This window comes from Centruroides sculpturatus, unplaced genomic scaffold (genome assembly GCF_000671375.1).
Source record: "Centruroides sculpturatus isolate CEXI.00-Female unplaced genomic scaffold, Cexi_2.0 scaffold101, whole genome shotgun sequence".
In the NCBI taxonomy this organism is placed as follows: Eukaryota; Metazoa; Arthropoda; class Arachnida; order Scorpiones; family Buthidae; genus Centruroides; species Centruroides sculpturatus.
Window position 1 is genome coordinate 140,398 of NW_019384361.1, and position 21,732 is coordinate 162,129.

The 21,732-nt window shown below is 27.9% G+C and overlaps 1 protein-coding gene across 1 annotated transcript in view; it reads right to left on the reverse strand.

Moving 5' to 3' along the window:
• Window positions 1–14,763, reverse strand: part of LOC111641314 — a 20,434-nt gene extending 5,671 nt beyond the window's left edge. The window contains exons 1-8 of the mRNA XM_023387465.1: window positions 14,571–14,763; window positions 10,434–10,676; window positions 9,930–10,085; window positions 9,270–9,389; window positions 7,288–7,433; window positions 7,136–7,219; window positions 6,389–6,473; window positions 6,134–6,256 (exon numbers count right to left, since the gene is read on the reverse strand). Coding sequence (XP_023243233.1) covers window positions 6,134–6,256; window positions 6,389–6,473; window positions 7,136–7,219; window positions 7,288–7,433; window positions 9,270–9,389; window positions 9,930–10,085; window positions 10,434–10,676; window positions 14,571–14,633 — 1,020 coding nt within the window. The 5' untranslated portion in view covers window positions 14,634–14,763. The remainder of the gene's footprint in view (window positions 1–6,133; window positions 6,257–6,388; window positions 6,474–7,135; window positions 7,220–7,287; window positions 7,434–9,269; window positions 9,390–9,929; window positions 10,086–10,433; window positions 10,677–14,570) is intronic.
• Between the last annotated feature and the right edge of the window lie 6,969 nt (window positions 14,764–21,732).

The following is a 21,732-nucleotide window of genomic DNA, read 5'->3' on the forward strand; positions in this document are numbered from 1 at the left end:
CTATAGAAAATTAAAATATATATATATATATATATATATTTAAGCAATAACAATAAATTTTACATATAAATATATATAATTAAAATTATCTATACTAATTTATAGCTACAGTGTGTCCCAAAAATATACATAATTATATGTTTTTATTTTTTTAAATATTAAGTATTTTTTTAACAATATGAGTGGTTGTTATGGTTTATTTATAGCACAGTACAATATTATATAATTGTTTTTACAATATTTAGCAGTTACATGTTTGGGACATCACAAAATAAGTATTTTGTGTCAAAAAGTCCCTAAACTATAAATAAGTTCATAACATAAATTGATGAAAATTGTTTTAATATGAAATAGAACTGCCATTATGCTTAATGGCTTCAAAAATGCAATTAGACACTGATTTAATTAAATTTTGTAAGATTTCTGGATCTATTTAAAAAACCAGCACTCAATGTTTTCTTGTTTAAGCTCTGAAACCATTGTAAAATGCCTGTTATTAGCATAAATTTTTCAAGCAAGAATGCACCACAAATTTTCAATAGGATTGTCTGGGCTTCTTGCCAGCCACTTCATTACTTGAATATTATGATCTTCAAACCATTTAGTTGTTGAGCGTGAACAATGAATATTGGCATTGTCCTGTTGGGAAATGCAACCAGTCCTCCCATTTCATCTCCAATAGGTAATAAATTATTTTTTAGGACTTCTTCATAACTTTTAGATGTCTGTCTATCAGTTAAAAACACTAAATTTGATATACCATTAAATCCAAAGCAGCTCCACACCATAACAGAACCACTACCCACTTGCCTGTTAAAAAACTGCAGTCTTCTTTCCTAATATCATGCCAGTAATTAGGCCATACAAATTAAATTTCTTTTCATCACTGAAAAGGACTGAGAGTCATTGGTCATTCCACAGCATGTGATCTTCCACTGCATTCTTGCCAATTTGTATCATTTTGTTAGTTTTTTCATCAATGCATGAAATTTCATATGTGGAGCTGCTGAAATTCTTCAACGAATAGTGCTTTTTGATATTTTTAATCCATTTTCACACAAAATTTGATGAACTGATTATCCTGTTGTGATGCAAGATGCACAATTCAATTATCATTCCTTTGAGATATGATTTCCTGATTGATGTTTAGAAGGTATTGGTGATGATTTTTCCAAAATTTTATAAATTCCAGAAGTAGATCTGTTTGTTAAAACAACAATTTCCTTGACACTACAGCCTTCTGCTTTTAATTTCCATGTTCATGCAATTTCTTCCATACTAAACTCTTCCATGTGGATTTTAATTATTATGCCTTTTTGTCCTATTTTTTTTAACACTATTTATAATTTATTTTGTATACTAGTACATTCTATATATTAACAGGACTTATTATACTGGAATTATGGATGCAGATATTTAGTCTTACAGTTTAAAAATAATATTCTTTATTAAGTTCACCTGTGAATATATAGAATGTACTAGTATACAAAATAAATTATAAATAGTGTCTTCCATGTGGAATTTTGGAAAGTTTTGGTTCAGTGTTTAAATTACTACTTGACAACAAAGGCCACATTTCTTTATGCAGCAAGAGTGTAGTGAAATGATGTCACGAGCAGTGTTGGCCAATTAGAATCCAGTTTCAGTGTGTTCACTGTAAAGTGCTTCGCAAGCGCTGCATAAAGAAACACGAAGAAAGTAAAAGTGTTATGTATGTCATTTATTATTTTTTTTAATTTAAAGTTTCATGTGCTTCAAATTTTGCAATTCTGCTTTATAATCTATACTTTTGGGACAGCCAAAAATATATTTTTGTTGTTAAATTATTAATATAATAATCTTTAATTTTAAAATTATCAAAAATCAGTGTACAGTAATTTGCATATACAAATGAAATCATTTCCATTTCACTTAAATTCCTAACATTTCTGAAAAGCAATAAAATATTGATTATATATTCAATATACTAGCACTATAAAGGCTTTTCCTTTTTCGCTAGACTTATTATACCATCAGTCAGAGAGAGGAGAAACTTTAGAAAATCATATCTTTATTTCCCTGAGGAGTATGCATTTCGGACATTAATTAAGACCCTTTTCAACTCCATGCGATATAATTGATTATGAGAAGTACAGGAAATTGTGACGATGGATACAATGTGGATGATGATTATTGATTAACAGGTATTTGAACAAATACAACAATTCGATACATAACATTGTAAGGCAAACAATATACATAATAAAGTACACAGTTAAAACTATAAAATTTAAAACTGTGACATTGTATACTGTAAAACTATTAAAGTAATAAAACAGAATGATGTGAAATAAGTGTACCATTAAAATAATAAGAATAAAAAATATTTTACTGTAGAATAATAAACTATGGAACAATTCACAGAAATAAGAACTTTGATTGATTACATATACTTTTGGGACACACTGTATATAATAGATACAACCAGATAATTAGTTCAAATATCAAATGAACAGATGATTTCCTTTATTAGGCTATTAAGGCTAAACAAAAAGGAATTATTTAGTCTTACTAGCCCAATAAAGGAATCCAGCTGTTTGTTTGAATTTAATGTATAGAAATACATTAACCAGAATAATTCTGAAATAAATATACCAAATTGATAAGAAAAAGCTATTTTGACTAACACTTAAAAACAAAAATTACTGTAATTTTAAGATACAACATAAAAAATGCATTGTCTGGTAAAGCAGCTTTAATATGGCTGGACAAAGCAGACCAATGACATTCATTTCAAATGAAACAGAATATGTCATTGTTTGGTTATGTATTTAAGCCATTTTACCAGATAACATGACCATTGCTTCCATTTCTCATTATAATTCTTTATGTAACAACATTATTACATGATAATGTAATGTGTTAATTAATCATAGAACTAATTCTACTATGATGGTTATATGAAAAACTAATTGTACAATGCATTATCATAGTTATAATATTATGTTTAATTCAATATTTCTTGACAATGCAGATGTTTTATATCATAGTATTATAATTTACTTTTTTAAATTTTCATCTTTCTACCTAAGATATATTAATACAAAAATTTTTCTTAAGAATAAAAGCTTAACCTAGCTATGATGTTGATAAAATAACTTACATAAATGTCTCACTATAAGACATATTAGGTAAGTTATTTTATCAGTATTAAAACTAGGCAGGGACAGAACTGGAAAATTTCCAAAGAATTTATTATACTGGTATTATTAAAAAAAAAACAAAAAAATGCAATTAAATGTTATAATATTACAATATACTACCTGATCTGAAATATAAATTTACTATTGACACAAAGTTCCATATTTTGATGAGTAAATTGAAAATTTTAAATAAAACTATATATAAAAATTAAGCTCTTAAGAGATTGAATATGGCTTTCAGATCACTATTCATGTAGATACAGTATATTGTTCCTGAAAAATATATCCGTAAAAACAAGATTTTAAAGAAAACTCTCCCAACATTTTTGTTTTTCTGGTTTACTAAGGAATGATAAAAAGTTTCTAGTTGATCACAAATCAAGATCAAATCAAAGATGATAAATAAAATATAGATTCTAGAATTCAATTGGTTATCAATGGCTAAAACAAATAAGGATTTCTTGATCTACATTAGCATAAATCTTAGATGCCTGCTTTATGAAAATCAATGAGTTTTAAATATTTAGTGCTATTCTAGTTCTTTATTAAAAATATTGAAAATTTTGTAAACATTTCATGTTATTTTCTTTCATAATCATACAATAACTTAAATAAGTTTTCATTTTAAAATATTCAGTATGACAAAGTAACTTTGAACTATCAGAAAAGATAAATTAAATACAGAAATTAAAAAATATAAGTATTTGTTTTCTATTTATTAAAAATTACATTAAAAATGTAGTTTTAGAAAAAGGAAGACAAAACTAATCATAACTATTTTCTATTTTTTAAACAATATTTACTCATTTTTAAAAGTCTAATATATTATATCCTGATTATGTAGACAGTGACAACAAACTTTTTTCTGAAGGTGGGTCAAAAATAAATTTGAAATTTACTAACTCCAAATCACGGTTAAGTATTTAATTTGAGTAATTAAAAAATTGAAATAAAATTTATAAGCATTTCTTATTACTTTATTTAACTTTTTAATCTACAACAAAAAAAATCTCTATATAAATGAAAAGAAAATACAGTAGTAATGTGGTTATAACAAAAACAAATATGGTACTGGACCAAACATCTGACTTCCAGAAATCCAGAATTATCAGAAAACAGCTGTGTTTGAAACTGGCTAGTTTTGAATTTGGCAAGTTGTAGTACAACTGTAGTTAGCCATATAGCTGCTTTGTTTTGGTTTCCACAGTATACATATCACACAATGCCAGTTCCTGTGTGACTGCAACAAGCAGTCACACTGTGTTAAAAAACAGTTTCATTCTTTACTTTCTATTGTTTACTTTATATTTTAAGTATATATTTAGCCTTTGTCCAGAAAACTGAAAAATACAGAAATCTGGAGCACTTCCAGTCCTATGTTTATTGGATATGTGGTCTGGTGATATAATTTTTCTTTCCAAAGTTCATAATTAGCCATCTTTAAGACTTTTCATGATAGCTTTAGGGACATTACATGTGCAATGTTTTAAAATCAATTAAATATTTTTTATAAATTATAAAAACCTAATACCTTCTGAAGATTTAATTCAAGTATCTCAAAATCATCATATAGCCTATATCAGATTTGCCATCACTGAAACAGGCTATAATTTTAGTTCAGTTGTATGCAGCAGTTAACTTGATAAACAGTACAAGTATGCTTGTTTTATAAATTCTGAATAAATTCTGAAATTCAAAATATGTTTTCCAAAAATTAAGTTTAGTTAATAAAAACCTCTAATTTGAATTGCTTTCATAAATCATTTTTTCATAAGAAGGCAAAATTTTAAATATATTTTTGAATAGAAATGAAACAGTATTTTCAATTCTTCTGTCCATGAATTACATTACAACAAATATGTTATAATATAGTCACACTATTACACTATAATAAAACATTCATTTTTTTTGTGTTCTATTGTAATATGTATTTTAATATTTTACAGCACTAGCACTTTACTAATTCAAAAACTTCAATATTCCAAATAATTTCTAACATAGTTTGAATTACATATAGCACAATTTATAAAAAATTGAATATTAATGTAATAGAATTTTATAACATAATTCTTTTTTTGCAGTATACTAATATATATATGAATAAATTGAATTCATATTGAACTATCTTTAAATATTCATGAAACAAAGTTTAGTTTCAAAGTTCAAATTGCATTCTGTAATCCAAAAAATGATTCTTGGTAGACAACCAAACAGCAATTGGTTAGGAAAACATTATGGTTTATTTAAAACAATTTTTTATTCAAATGCATTTCAGGTTTGTTTATGTTCCCAACCCCTCTTTAGTGCTGTTAAAAAAACAAATCAAAGTAAGGTTCACGACATGGGTAAATATGAAGGAAAAAAAAGGGGAAAAACAATAACATAAAAAACTTACATGTCATATGATGTACATCTTAAAATTGTGTTACTATATTTTTATCACATAGGCGTATGACCATTCACAATAATATGAAAAATGTATAAAATATTGCTGTTTAACGCATCTTTTATATAAAAAAAAATAAATACAGATTATTCGTTTCAGAGTATCTATGAACACTTACATTTTCAGTTAATTCTCCCCTTTTTTACATCATATTTATCAATGTCGTAAACCTTACTTTGATTTGTATTTTTAACAGCACCGAAGAAGGTTTGGGAACATAAACCAACCTGAAATGCATTTGAATAAAAAATTGTTTTAAATAAACCGTAATGTTTTCCTAACCAATTGCTGTTTGGTCATCTACCAAGAATCATTTTTTGGATTACAAGGACGCTACACATAGAATTTGAACATACAGCAACCATACCTTCTACATTCAAATTGCATATTGAAATTATTTTAACAATTTTAGAAAAGAATTACAACTGTATCCTCCTTTTGAAATATTCAATAAAGTTTATTTTTAATTTTTTGCAAATATGAATGTTTTTCTTTTTTTAAAAAAAATATCTGTATTTTGCACTTTTTTTGCAAAATACTTTAACTTACCTTGTGATCTGATGTGTGCATTCAAGGATTCTTTCATGGAATGTCCTAAATTAACATAATATTTATGCAATGATGGAATCTGAAAGATAGTGGAGGAGAAAAATATATTATTATTTAGAGAACACGAGATACTTAACTATAACCAACATAAAAAATGATTAAAAAATTTAAATTATTAATTTTTATGACATCTGAAATTGCTTTAACCTACTTTCCAAATTGGGGTGTAATCATCACCAACAACATAAGAATCAAGATTTGCAGCACTAAATGGATAATAATCCTTTGAACAAAATCTAAAAAGAGGAAAAGAAATATATTATTAAAATTAATTCCATAATGCTGAAAAAATTTTCTTTCAACATTCAATTAAAAGATACATTACAATAAATTGTTTAATTTATCTTCTTATTGGTTGGGATGCTGTATTATTATTATTATTTTCAATCACTTTAATCCTGTAATCAAGTTGATTATTTCTCACTGCACACACTATCCAGGTTAACGACGTATAATTTTTATTGTGGCATGTTTTAAAATTTACATATGCATTTCAGGCTAATATATTATCTTAGACCCTCTTCATGCTGCTCAAAAACAGCATTACAATAAATAATAATATACAACATAATATAAACATAACATAGTTACTTACATATGAGAGTAATTATAAACAGGGACCACAAGTACACAACTTATGAAGTGAAGCATAATTTTAATGTATTAGGAGTGGTCTCCTCTCTCTCATCTAAGCATCTAAGATAATCTATGTCAAGCTTAAGCATTAAAGTGACTGAAGATAATAATAATAATAACACAGCATCCCAACAAATAAGGAAATATTTAAAAAGGAATTTACATGAGTGTAGAATCCAGGTTAATAAAGATGGCAAAGGTTTTGTCATCCTGCATAATAATTTAATATTTTTAATATATGAAGAAATTTTAAAAGCTTTACCTTAACAGAACATCTCCACTGTAAACATATACTCTCAGTGGATTGATAGATGTTAAAATAGTATAAACACCAATATCAAATTTTCTGAAAAAGAAAACATTATATTACAAATAAAACAAAGCTTATATTAAAGTAAAAGTAAAGAATTTTACCTTCCATCAATAAGATAAGGATTGCTAATATATTCCTGCACAAATGTACCTTCACTTTCCAAATCCAGATTTCCAACTTTATTCACAATAATTCCCCGATGATTATTGCTCTTTTGAACCCACATTTTCTGCATATTACTCTTAGCCTTAGAATCATTTACATGACCAAACATTAATCATTAACAATACTTATAGTAATTTAATTAATCAGGTAATATAGTAATTTAATTAATAATTAATCATCACATATAACTAAAATACTATAAGAACTGATAGAAACCAACTGTTAATTTAATAAGAAACGATAAAAATATCTATTAAAACTTTATTTAATTTCCAGTATATTCACTTTGAACTCTAAAATGAATAGTTTTCATTATTTAGAAAGCTGAAGGAATTTTTAAAAATTAATTTAAATATTTCCCTTTTTGTAATACATAAGTTAGAATAAACAATGAAGCATAATTGTTTAAAATTTGACTATATGAACCCTAAAATTATTGAAAATTATCAGAACTTTGTTAAAATATTAAATTTCATAATTTGCAAAATAACAACTATGCAAGAAATAAAAATATTAAAGAATATTCAAAAATAAAAGTCTAGTTTTAATCTCAAAAAAGTTTTATTTATTTAATGTTATTATTGATATTAAATAAATGATAAAATCAAACAGATCAAAATTTTATGCTAAAAATTATCATTAATTAATTAATAAAGAAAAAATAATAATATTAACTAGTTATGAAAAATATCAAAAATAATGGTTTCTTATATTTTTGTAAGATGCCAGATTCGATGGTCTACTGAACTCTTATCGGCAACAAGTTGGTGAGACTCACTCACATTGTCAGTGGATGGTTTAAAAGAATAATTTAGACTAAAGATCATACAATCCCAGTCAAATCACCAAATCAGTTCAAAACCAGACCAATTTAAGTAATAAAACAAAATTTAATAAGGACAAAAATTAAATACAAGATTAAAATATAATCTAACTACTTTTATTATGAATCTTTATATTTAGAGAGTTTACAATAATATATATACTACCTCTATAAATGTATTCTTTCACTCATTTCATAAAGATGGAAGTTGGGACATCCAAAGTTGATCAGGCACAAATAAAATAATCAACTAAATATGGTGACTCTAGTATACAGAGGTCTGCAGGTTCTAATGGCTTCTCCTGTATCGAGGAGTCTGCGATGAATCTGATGTGTAAAACTCTTTTATACTCAAATTTATCTCCAATGAGGAGCTAAGTTTCTTGTCACATGACAATGAGTTGGGTTATCTTGGAGTTTAGTCATTAGAAATGATGTGAATTCTCTAAGGAAATAAATGGTTGAGAAAGGAAACTGTATTTCCTTATCTTCTTTTAATTTTCCTCAAAAATTAGAAAATTGTTGAATTTTTGTGACAAAATATTACATTGATTTTTATAATTTAGAAAAATAAATGAATTTTAAATTCAGATTCTCACATTTTCATCTTACTAAAAGACTCCCAACAGTATTAGAAACATTCAAGTCTTTTGGTGAAATGAAAACATAAAGAATCATTAATTTATTTTTGGATATTATTCATAACAGATTAATTGTAAAAGTTTACTTGACAATTAACTAATTATTAACCAGCTATAATTAATCCATTTTGAAGAACATGTAATGAAATTTGAATAAATGTTACTAATGTTATTGTGAATCTTTTTGTGAAATGAAAATATATGCCAACATTTTTGATTATTCTTCATAACTGGTTAACTACCTAAATAGTTTGGCAATTTGAAAATCAGTAAATTTAAGTTACTTGAATTATTTGACTATCTCAAAAAATGTTCAATTATTGAAATAGTCTATTGAAAAATCTACAATTAAAGCTTAGCTTTAAAATATGAATTATACAATTAAAAAATACAAACTACATATATTATATAATAAGTTTTCTATTTATTGAATGAATAAATATATAATACTTACATATTGTAAAAACTTTTCCTTATCATCTGGTATTTGAAAAGCAGCAGGAATGTGCTTCAAATTTGATGTTGCTAGACTTACTTTATTAGTAACATATCCAGATCCGGGAAAATGATTTACCTATGACAGAAAATTAATCTGATTTTATATATACTATAATTCCTTGATTCTAAGATGCACCACAAATTTAAAATTGAATTTTAACATTATTTTTTCATGGAAGACAAAATTTTTAAATAAATCAATTTTAAAGTTAAGTAACAAGTTAAAAAAAGAACAATAAACAGGTAAGTTTGGTAGCTCTATTTCTACATTCTTCTGTATATACAATTATTGTTCAATTTGATGTTGTATCATAATTTTGCCTAGAAGGCATTTTATACACTTAAATGCAGTTAAAATTAAATGCTTGTTACCAGCAAAACACATTTAAACAAACATGGCCATATAGCTGAAAACATTTATTATTAGTGCATAATACATCGCATAGTGTACTTTAATGACTTCTGATTGTTGTTAATAACTACAAATTTAAGACAATATTATTTTAAAACACATCTATTTTTGACAAGCAAGAATTTAAAAAAAAAAATGCATCTTAGAATCAGGCAAATATAATTATCAAATTAAGTTTATAACAATGGTATTAAAAAAACTTACTTTTTGATAATGTTTTAAATGCAACATTATAGAGGATAATTCTGAAAAAGGATAATCGTGTGCCCAAAGAACGTCCCAATCAGAACTGCTGTTATTAATTTCATAACCAAGTCTTTCAAAAACAATAAATACATGCTTGAGATAGCCACTTTCAAGCTAAGAATAAAATATAAATGAAGGAACTAAAAACATTAATTAAAAACTTTAATCTTCTAATAAATAGAATAAGAACTTTGAAGGGCTGCAATTTTCAAATCACAGATCATAAAGATTCCCACTATTGTCTGTCCATCGTCATTCATTAATCTCGAGAATGGAGTTAGATAGAAAAAAAATTGAAACTAGATAAGGAAAGCTTAGGTGGCCTCAATTAACTATATATGAATTTCTGATCTGGAACAGAAGTCACATGATTTTGAAATTAAAATATGATTAAAAATTACAGCCCAACATTGTGACAATATCACAATAATTTTTAGTGATTTTTATGTATTAAAATCTTACATTTCTTCCATGGATCCATGCAATTGGTTTAGTGCATTGAAAAGTTTCAGTTTTAACATTAGCAACTGGTAAATTATGATGCAATGAATAATGTTCTTTTTGCATTCTATGCAATTCATATATATTGATAGTTGTTATAATAATACCAATTATTAATGTTAAAATAACAATATTCAAAATAATTGGAAGGCGACCACAAATTCTATTCATGTTGTTACTGGGAAGACTATACTTTGGTTTATCCTAAAAGAAACAGACATGTTCTGATTATTTTAAATTAATAAATAAATTTAAAAATTTTTTAATTCCTTATTCCTAACAAATTTTTTAGATTTTTACTAATGAACTAAATCTACAAAATATCAAAAATATTTAAATATAAAAAATTAAATTTAAAATTATATCATTAATTTATAACATAAAATTTTATTTTAAAAAATTATCTTAGTTTTACAGATTAACATTATTATAAATTTTAGCTGTCACTGTAAAATTGATTTAATTTATCTTTGTACATCAAAAACTATACTGTAGTAATGTTTACTATCAAAAATCAATGTTATTCCATTACAGAAATATATATTGAATATTAAAACTCAAAATAAATATATAAACTATTTATATAAGCTAAAATATTTATAAATTAATAATTTACACAGTAAAACAAGAATTATAATTGTAAATCAAATTTTAGCAGTCATTAAACTTTGGAAATAAATAAATAACTGAATAAAAATTTCATGTAGGAATAGCAAAGCCAATTCCTATATTTTTAACACAGACTTACAATATGGATACTGAAAGCATTTGAAAAAGTAAAAGATTGATTTATCAAAAACATTTTATTATATAACATACATAAATCATAATTTATTATTGCTGAAGATGTAATAACAACATTGACTGTGTAATCATTATCTGAAGTAATTCATCATCAAAACTTAAGAATTTAATATAAATATGTAATATGTATATACTCACATAAAAATAATATTATCTGCAAGAAGCAAAATTCATTCATTAAGTTTAATGTCAGTTTCAAATATTAGATACTGTACTGTAGTTACACACTCAACTTTGTTTCTACAGCTGTCTCATACAAATACGATACTTTTGTAGACAAATTAAACATCAAAAATCCTTAAAATAACTTCAGATGATAATATTTTTATATTCAACTTCCATATATTAAAAATTTTTTATAACATATAGTTTAAAACATAAAATATTTGTAAACATTTCACACGATGCTTGTGCAAATATACACAATGGGATATCTATATTTAATTTGTTATTCAATTTTCATATATGATTAACATTTCTTATTACAATTTAATTCTAATTTTCAAAATAATAATGTGATCAGGACTGGCTCTAGACACCAACAAAGTAAACATCTGCTTGGGGCAGCACATTTTCAAGGATAGTATTTCACAAATAATAATTCTATGAAAAATAAATAAATGTATTTTTCTGAGTCAGTTTTTAAAGGTATGAGGAACAAGCAACTTTGTTTGTTTAGGGTGGCAAAAACTCTAGAATCAGCCCTGACTGTGATAATTAATTTTGTAATGCAAAAATTTATTTTGTAAATTCATCTTCATTAATTAATCTGTTGTAAATCATTTGAATAAATAATTATTGATTACCTAATTATTATTTAGATTATTTTATACTTTTCAAGATTAGCACTTTAATAATTTGCTAATAGCATTATATTAGAACAACTTTCAACTTATTTAATTTTTAAAATTAAATTTACCATTAAGAAATTTATTAGAATTAAAATGTGGCATCATTAAATTTTTATTTTATATAACATTGTGTTTAAATAAGCAAAAAAATTACAGATATGTCGTACTAACCCTGTATAGCTTTGCAGTTACTACCAAAAAACGTAACACAAGCATCTTATAAAACACCTGAGGAAGACCCTAGAAGTGAGTCGAAAATGTGTTTGTGTTACGTTTTTTAGTAATAACTGCAAAACTATACAAGGTTAGTACGACATATCTGTAATTATCACTTTGTTTGTTGGATGGATTTGATTAAACAAAAAAAAAATATAATTAAGGAATTTTGTAATCTAAGAATTTGTGTGAAAATCAATATTTTCAATCTGATTTGAATTATTTAGGAACCAAGTGCGATATTATTTATACTACAACTAAACTTCGAAATATCTTTATTTTTCCAATTTTGGCTAGGATGAGTCGCTAGTAAATGACTACCACAGTCATTCACTGGAATTCTAAGTTAATGTGTCAAATCATTTTTCAATTCAATTCAATTCTTTTATTAAACACCCTGTAGGTGCATTCTCAGTACCGTTTAATACATAGCTGAGAGATATATGCACATTATTTATCAAAATATATTTCGCAGATGAAGAAACCGCTTAACATATTGTAAGTAAACAAAAGACGGCGGAGTAGTACATTATTAGTATAAAGTTACATATCGATATCACAGTAGTGAATTAAGATAGAAATACAAGTTTTTGGTGTAACATAGTAGATATATACTTACAATCTGTCATGCAGATTGTTTAACAATATTAATAGAAAGAAATACATAAAAAAAAAAAAAAAAACATAAAGATAAAATAAAGTTAAATTAAGATTAACTAAATCTAAATTAAAACTAAACTTATGACTATCTTAGAACTAAACTTATACTATTTGACAATTTGTTGAGCGTGTTGTATTTATATCGTATTACAGGTGGAGATCCTTCAGATTTCATGAAGTCGAGTTGTTTATTGCACAGTTTATTTTGATGGTGAGTTTTGTCAAAGATCATCAATGATGAAGCCATTAATAGTTTATAACAGATGTTAGGGTAACACAGACTGTCGACCATTTAAAGTTTATGGAGCGAAGTCGTATGTTCCACAATGTCTTCCCAATCAGATGGTGTATTCTTGTCTAATCACATCATGATGGACCATATGTAATTGATGATACAAGGACACAAGGCTCTATTAAAGATACTTGCCTGCAGCACAAACACTTGTAATATAGTCACACGTCTGTAGCACAAATAATATATCCAGGATATGCATAATCCATACTGAAGCACTTTATTTTGCACCACAGTTGTACAATTAAGTCATATGTCTGTAGCATTGAGTTATGAAGATAACTGACACGTTGACGAAACGCAAGGGTCACAAATGAGGTATAGTGATCATAATATATTGAATGTGAATAATAATCACATATCCATCAAAACCTTTATATGGTAAAAGACCAGTTTTATTTCTGTCAATTATCTCTGTCAAAATTTTAACAGTTTTATCTCTGTCAAAATATCTGTCAATTATCCTCAAATTATCCTCAATTATGTGTCAAATCATGGCCACAATCATGCCAGCAAATGAATAAGAGTAATTTTTGACATCTCATATCAGTAAATAACCATATACAGCTTCCTATCAGTGGCTGATTGGGTAGTGGGTTTTTCTGTCTTTGTAAAATCATTCTTACTTTTCAGACAGATATTTTTAGCATGTATTATCTTTCCAGAAAAACAATACATTTTATGCACATATGCAAGCTGCATCTTATTAATTAATCAGGAAAAAATAGCAGTCATACAAAATAATCCTGAACTACACGTTAAATTATCATTTACTGATATAGTCACATCCTATGCTATTTTATAACAATTACAGGATTTATTAAGAGTCCATACTTTATAGTTTAATACTGTTTACAGTAAATTTAATAAAATTTCATTCATTCGCTCATAATTCATCTAATCATTACTCTTATATGATTATAAAACCATTAATACCTTCACAGATATAATATTCTCTAATTATTTCATATATTATTATTTTCAATACTTTCTTTTCAATGTTATAAGGCTTACAGGCTATATTTTGATAAAAAATATACAGATTTGGATAAGATTTTACAGAGCCAATCTGTGCACTTACTTTATTTTTTCTGTTTGCTATCACAGAATAACTAATAAAATAATTAGAAACCATAATTTTCATTATTGAAATTTATTTTTTTATTCAAATATGATTTTTAATTTTATCTGAAATTCTCCATTCATCCAGATTCATGTTTCATTATTGTTATTGTGAAATAAACAAATATCCGATTTGAAAATTAGATAGTTTACCTTAAAATCGTCATCATATTGTAGTGATGAATACGATCGTCTAGATTTTAGCCATGACTGCATTTCTGAATAAGCTATTTACTTAAAAATCTCATTTATGTGTATTCTAGCACCAATTACAAAAGAAAAACTAAGAATTCTCAATTCTTATTCTCAATTTTAAACTCTCGCTTATCTCAAATATCATTATCGTTTTAAATAATGCAAATCGGAACGATGTAAATATCGCAATATTTGAGAACTGCTGATTTCATTAGACATCACATGTTTATTGTTGCCCTAAATCCACGTGGCCGTAGTACAAAATCAAACAATGTGTTAAAAAATGTTAAAAAAAAATAAAATATAAAATAAAATGAAAATTAATACAAAATTAATTTCTTTTGTATTTTTAGAAATATTTTTATAAACAACTAAAAATGTTTTACAACGAATTTAATATACTCCTGTATATCAAATTATACTCGTTAATTACAAAATTGAGGAAAAGTGCACGAATTATAATAAAAACAATGACAAATCCTTAATTGTGAAGTTTGTTAGGAAATAATCTCTAAAACAGAAATCTTAATTAAGCTTTTAATTTTTTAAAAAATTCAGTTGTCGATTCCAACATTTTTATAAAAAACAAATAACTTTTAAATTTAGTTAAGTTAATTATTATTTTTTAATTCGATGATAACTTAATAATAATAAAACCGAAAATCTAAATGAAACTTAATTTAAATAAAACCATCTAACTACATCATCATTTCGTGGCCTTATATATGTCGCTAACATTCTGTCGTGAAAACCCCCTAAACAGGTGCAATGTACAGTACTGTACACCAAAAATATTAGTCTTTTGACAATCCAGAGAAACAAATTTACACTTTAGAACTCAGGCGGCGTGGGTACAGTTGAGGAAAAGCATAATGTGATGAAGCAATCTGCTCCCGATCTCGCAGCGTGCACAGACTCTTAATTTGCGGCCACGATAAGTCATGAGTCTTGTAACTTTTGGAAGCTCCTACTTACTCCTGAAACTCCACTAAGGACTGTCCATAAATTATGTCCTCATTTTTCTTGAAATCCCCTCCCGTCTTCGGACGTCTAACAAAACTGAACCCGTCTTAAAACTATTACTTTACGAATAGATAACAAGTACAGAAAAAGTATAGAAAATAAATGTACAAGAAATTTTGAAATAAATATAATAAAAATACATAAACTGTATAAAATTTAATGAAATAAACGGACGTCTACTGAAGCTCAATCTTTTCCCTCCCCTCCGACTTGTAACCCCATCCCTCCCAGTGTGGACGTCATTTATGGACAGTCCCTAATCGATAATGGCAGACTTTACATTTTCCCTCTAAATTTAACGGAATCCCCAAGTTGGTATCACTGGATGTTAATGGAAATACAGTAAGACCCCGCTTAACGCGGAGGATGCGTTCCTAGACGACAAAGGGCTAAATGGAGCAGTGTTAAATGAGGACATTTTAATTAACATAGAGTAAATAAAGGGATAGGGGAAAACGTCCAAAAATTAAAAAATTTACTTTAAGTTATTTTTATATTAATTTGTATAATAACATATGTTAAATAACACAAACACATGCACACAGAAATGTATAATAATACTTTATATTAATTAGTTCATTTTTTATGACGAAGGATCTGACTTTTCTGAAATTCTTGTTTTTGCAATAAAGTCCTGAAGTTTCATTTGTCACTTTTTTCCTTAAGCAAATGTCAGTAGCAGAAGATTGCATCGAAAATGCCTTGTTTTGCTTTTGCACTCTTCAAAATCTAGATCATTCACTACAATTTGATCAATGATTTTGGTTATTGTTACCAAACTTTTACTAAGGAAATCTGTAGAGAAATTTTTTGGGTTCTTCGTTTTCAGAGTCACTATTTTCCAGTTCTACATGGATTGCCTTGTTCTGCCAATTCTTGAAGGTCGTCATTGGTAATGTTGCCATCTTTTCAAAATTGCTGATCTGGACGGCAGGTCAGGTTTGTTCGAACTAGGGTTTCTCAAACGGGATTCCGGTTGTTTTTTTAACCCGGGAAATTTTTCTTATCCCGGGAAATCCCGCAAATTTCTTAAAAATTCATTTTTTTTCTTATTTTGTGTTAAGGTTGAGGAATTTTGCAAATAGAAAGCATAATTAACTCATTCACTGTCAGAATACATTTGTATTTATTAATTTTAAACCTACCTATTAGTTTTTTTTAAATTTTTGCTCGTTATAGCATGTCACAAATGGTCAATAATCAATATATAGCTTATTTGTGGCATGACTATAAAAATTCTTTACTTGTCGGAACCTGTAATATCTGGAATAATTGTGCTTACGCTGTCTTGAGTTTTAACCATGCCCAGTAGCTTCAATAAATGCCTGACGCCAGATTGTGCAAATTGGGCAAGGATACAAACGAGTACAAAGTCTGCAAGTATGAAGTTTTTCTTCATAAACCTGATTATTAAAGCCAAATGAATTGCCGAATTATCGAGCTCTAAGCTTGATGCCGCTATTAAAGCAGCCAAGGTAGACAAATCAAGAATACTAGAGAGCGAAAGAAGTACTACAATCTCGAAAACGAACTCGAAATCTTCCAGGCTACAGGTGAAAAAACACATAATATCTGTCTTCTCTTAAATGCATTAAACACTATTCCAATCACATCAATTGAATCGGAAAGGGCATTCTCGGTGGCAAGACTTTTCATTACTAAAATAAGAATTAGAGTGAGTTATCGGAGTATTGACCATCTTTGCTTTTTAAAATCTTATAAAAGTTTGCAATATTTTGTATTATATTTTATTTAAAAAACGAAAATTACCTTCTAAATTAGAAGTTCATTTTTTTAATTTTTAACTCAATTCAAAACATTTTTTTTTTTTTGTTGTTGTATGCAGTTTCCAGCAAACTTTAATTAATTTTTTTCTATTTGTGAAAATTTCTACGTTATTTAAAGGTAATTTTTATTATAGGCCTATAGACCTTACACAGCATTATTAATATGATTTTGGAGGTTACAGAACTTTAAAATTACTTTAAAAAATGGAAAATAATTATATCATTTGATTTCAAGATATTTTGTATACCTTAAAAATAATTAATTCTATCCCGGGATCCCGGGAAACAGTTCACTTTTATCCCGGGATCCCGGGATAAGCAAAAGACCAGGAAATGAGAAACCCTAGTTCGAACAGAAGTTCCTGATGCATGCACAATGTCATTTTACAATGCAAAGAATAAGTGCTAGGTAAAACAGACGAACATGGCAGAATTGCAGATGAGATTCAGTAGGTGTGAGCACTGCCGGCCCAAGCAAACTCAGCGCCCTAGGCAAATGACTTTGACATCGCCCCATTTTAAAAAATTCGCAACAATATAAAACACCAATGTAAAATAGAGTATCTAATTTTTATTCAATATGCAGCTCGCAATATCACAATTGTGAGACTGCAGTGCTACTTTCAAAATGGCAACTTACGGGTCAACACGTGAGAAAAAATTGTGATAAAAAAATATTTATTTTTTCGTTATTTATTGTAATTTACGCATGTACTTTCGCCATGCCGCCCCCAGAATTCAAGCACCCTAGGCCATTGCCTATATGACTGGGCCGGTCCTGGGTGTGAGTTCTTTCACTGTTAAAATAGTGTAAATTTGTAAATATATTTGCAAAAACTTTGTTTCATTGTAATTTCACAATTTCTACAAAATTCCTGGACAAAATCAATAGTTCACCTGGACAGTGATAGTTCACCTGGACAGTGAGTCAATTCCTGGACTGTCTGGGTGAAAACCGGACAGGTGGTAACGCTCGTCGTTGGTAAGGCTCTCACCAGAAACCTGCTGTAACTCTTCAATATCCTGTTAGTCTATGTCTCCTAGTCCTGCTATATCGATTAGATTGAGTTTGGTCAACCTAACGATACAGCGATAGGCTCTTCTTGTTGAGAATTCGTGGACACCTTCAGCCATAACTTCTTCCATACTTCGTCCGTGCATTTATCAGTTAATTTTTGCCAAGCAAAGCCAATATTGCCTATGGCATCCATGATGTTATATTTTTTCCAAAATTTCACCATATAAACATAGATTTAAAGATAGTACGCCTTTTGGCCACCTTTTTCTGATTGGTTCGTGTTAGTAAATAATTGTATTATGTATGAATCAATAAAATGCAATAAATCAGCATAAATTATGAGCTTTTTTAGGCTTTGAGCAGACGGCATTATCAAATCAGTGTTAAGCGAGGCAGCATTAAGCAGGGTCTTATTGTACTGTAATATAAAATTTGATCATAAATTAGAGTTTTTGAAGAAAAAATATATGAAGTTTGCATTCTTGTTATGATTCAAAATCATTGAAATGCAATAAAAGTATAAAATGATGATTTCCAATGAATAAATCTATGCTATATTTCTCCTTTAGCTTGATTTCTGTATTTTCATTTTAAAAATCTTCCACAGATAAAGAATAGATTCTTTTACTATGGATTATCTGATAGAAGGATACAGCTCACCTCAAGTAGATTTAAAATCGAAATGATGTATGTTGGTCAGCCAGATTATTATCACACTGTATAAATAATTAGTCTCGAACTTACTGGGTTTTCTTAATCATTTTCTGTTTTTATTTAAAATTCAGTAAATTAAACGCATTTAATATATTTCTTTTCATTTATTGATAAATATTACTTTTATGCAATAAATTATATACACTTATATCCCTTTTAGCCATAGCTTTATCAGATCAAACCTAGGTAACATAGATTCAAGTTTTATAAATAAATGAAATTAGCCCATAGCCTTTCAAAATTTTGATGGAAATGATTCAGACAGAATAAATGCAGAGAATGCCACCAGAGCCAGCTTGAGGTAGTGTAACACATGTAAATTATTCAGGTACTGAGGCATTAAAGATGCTGAAGTCATTCAAGACTTTTTCACTTCATATCAAATTCTGTATTCTGTAGTGGTGCAATTGAATTTGTCATAATTTCTTTTCTATGTAGTACCATTCTATTAGGAAAACTGTAAACTGTAAAGAATAGTAAATGTATCTGAGAACTAAACTCTGTAAACAATGGGAATTGATTTTGCAGTAATTTCTTGAGAGTGTAACTAGAAATACAATTATATTTTTTCCAATAAAGCTTCTTAAAAATGCCAGTTATAGATACACTAGACACCAAACTTAATGCTCCAAACTAATAAAATATTTTAAAATGCACAATAATTTAATAAAGTAATTAATTCAGTCTCTACAAAATTTGCATGTGGTAAGAGTAGACAGTGATCCATAATTTTCATTGGTGCATGATAAAGAAACAACAAAAGAACTATTTGTTCTAATTGGTAGGAGTCAAATAAAGGGTGACCAGGGATTTTTTTTACATAATATGTAACTTGATGAGATAAATCAATTGATGGGGTCCTGGGGAGGTCTGGGACAGGGAAGAGCACAAAAAATAGTTTTTACCTTGAACTAGTATGATTATCTACAGCATGTTCCTTTCAAATATGCCACATTTCAAAACATCACAATAAGGAAACTACAAAGGATATGAAAACAAAATTAGACAAAATACAAAAACATGAGAAAACATTTATTTATCTCTAGTTGATCTCTACATGTGAACCATTTGTAGCATAGACAAGATCAAGCCTGTATTCAATTTCTTGCTAAGTTCTTTCCAACAAGTCCATTGTCACTGTAACAATCACATCAAAATGCAAGTTTTTAACATAGGGATGTCATCCACTTTAATCACATACACACAGTCACTTACCCCAACAAAAAGAAATCCAGCAGAGTAATATCTGGGAAACATGGTGGCCTGAAAATGGGTCCCTCGAATCCAATAAAATGATTATAAAATTTGTTATTTAGGAACTTGCAAACATCCATAGTTCAATGGAGAGCTCCATCCTGCTGAAAGATAATGCTGGGTTGCATGCATTTTTTCTTTGGTCTGTAGGTGCATGTCATCCATTCTATGACGTGCACCTACAGACTGTTTAACTAACTTTTAGTAGCCAGGAATTTACAGACCCATGCCTTAAATGTTTTCACATCAGGTAGATTGGCTCCATACATTCTTCAATAATTTATTTGCACTGTAATTGTCAATTCTGTTTCCACAAACCTCCCTACCACTTGCACTTGCTGCTATGGAGTCACCATTTTACTTTATTTTACTACTGTGATGCTTTCTGGCAGACAAAGTGCAAACTTTTACTGCATAAACTCTTCAGGTATGAACCACAATCTATCATTCTTTGTACTTTTTTTACTATGATCAATTGACATGTGGGAGGGACAAGATGTATTCTCCAAGCTCAGCATTGCTGTCACTTTCACTGTTCTGCATGTAGTCATGTGTTGATGTGCTTGTTGTCATTTGCAGTTGTTATATAGGAGGGGAGGTGAGGCAAGCCTCCAAACCCCCAACTATATAACATCAAGTACTTCACAAAAAGTCAAGTGTGCTATTCAAAGCTGGCATAATCACATGGGTTAGATGGAAAAAGAAACACTCCACTCACCTCATCACTTTCTCTGTGTACAAAACTTCAACATGGCATTAAGTGCACTTCCCAGGTTCAGACCACCCCAAACCAGCAATCAATTTATCTCAAGTTATGTAATATTATGTAAAAAGTCCCTGGTCAATGGTCATCCTTTGCTTGACTCCTACCAAACAAATTTGAGTAGTTTCTTTACATTTTTTAATTTAAAATTCTTCTTTAAAATTTATAATTGGCTACTATAATGCTGCTGAGCATGATACAACTTAAGACCACCAGATGGCTGATTCAGTGGCATCAACTTGAGGCTGTAGAGAAGTGTAGGTTTGATTCTGTCATAAAACACAAATTTTTCACAGATTGTCTATACCAGATACTGCCCTGTTCTTCATCACCTACAGTGTTTTTTGTACTCTGCCTGAATTCAGAATGGTATGATTAATTAAAAACAAGTTCAGTAAATAAACTTGGGTATCAGCACCCATTCTTTTAGAGCACAGGAAATGATGTAATATAGCAAAGATTTACTGAACAATTAGTGCATGTTTTCAAAATATTGGGAAAGCAACTCCAAAAAGTAATATACAATACTGTCCAATTGTCTGAGATAATTATCCATCCAAA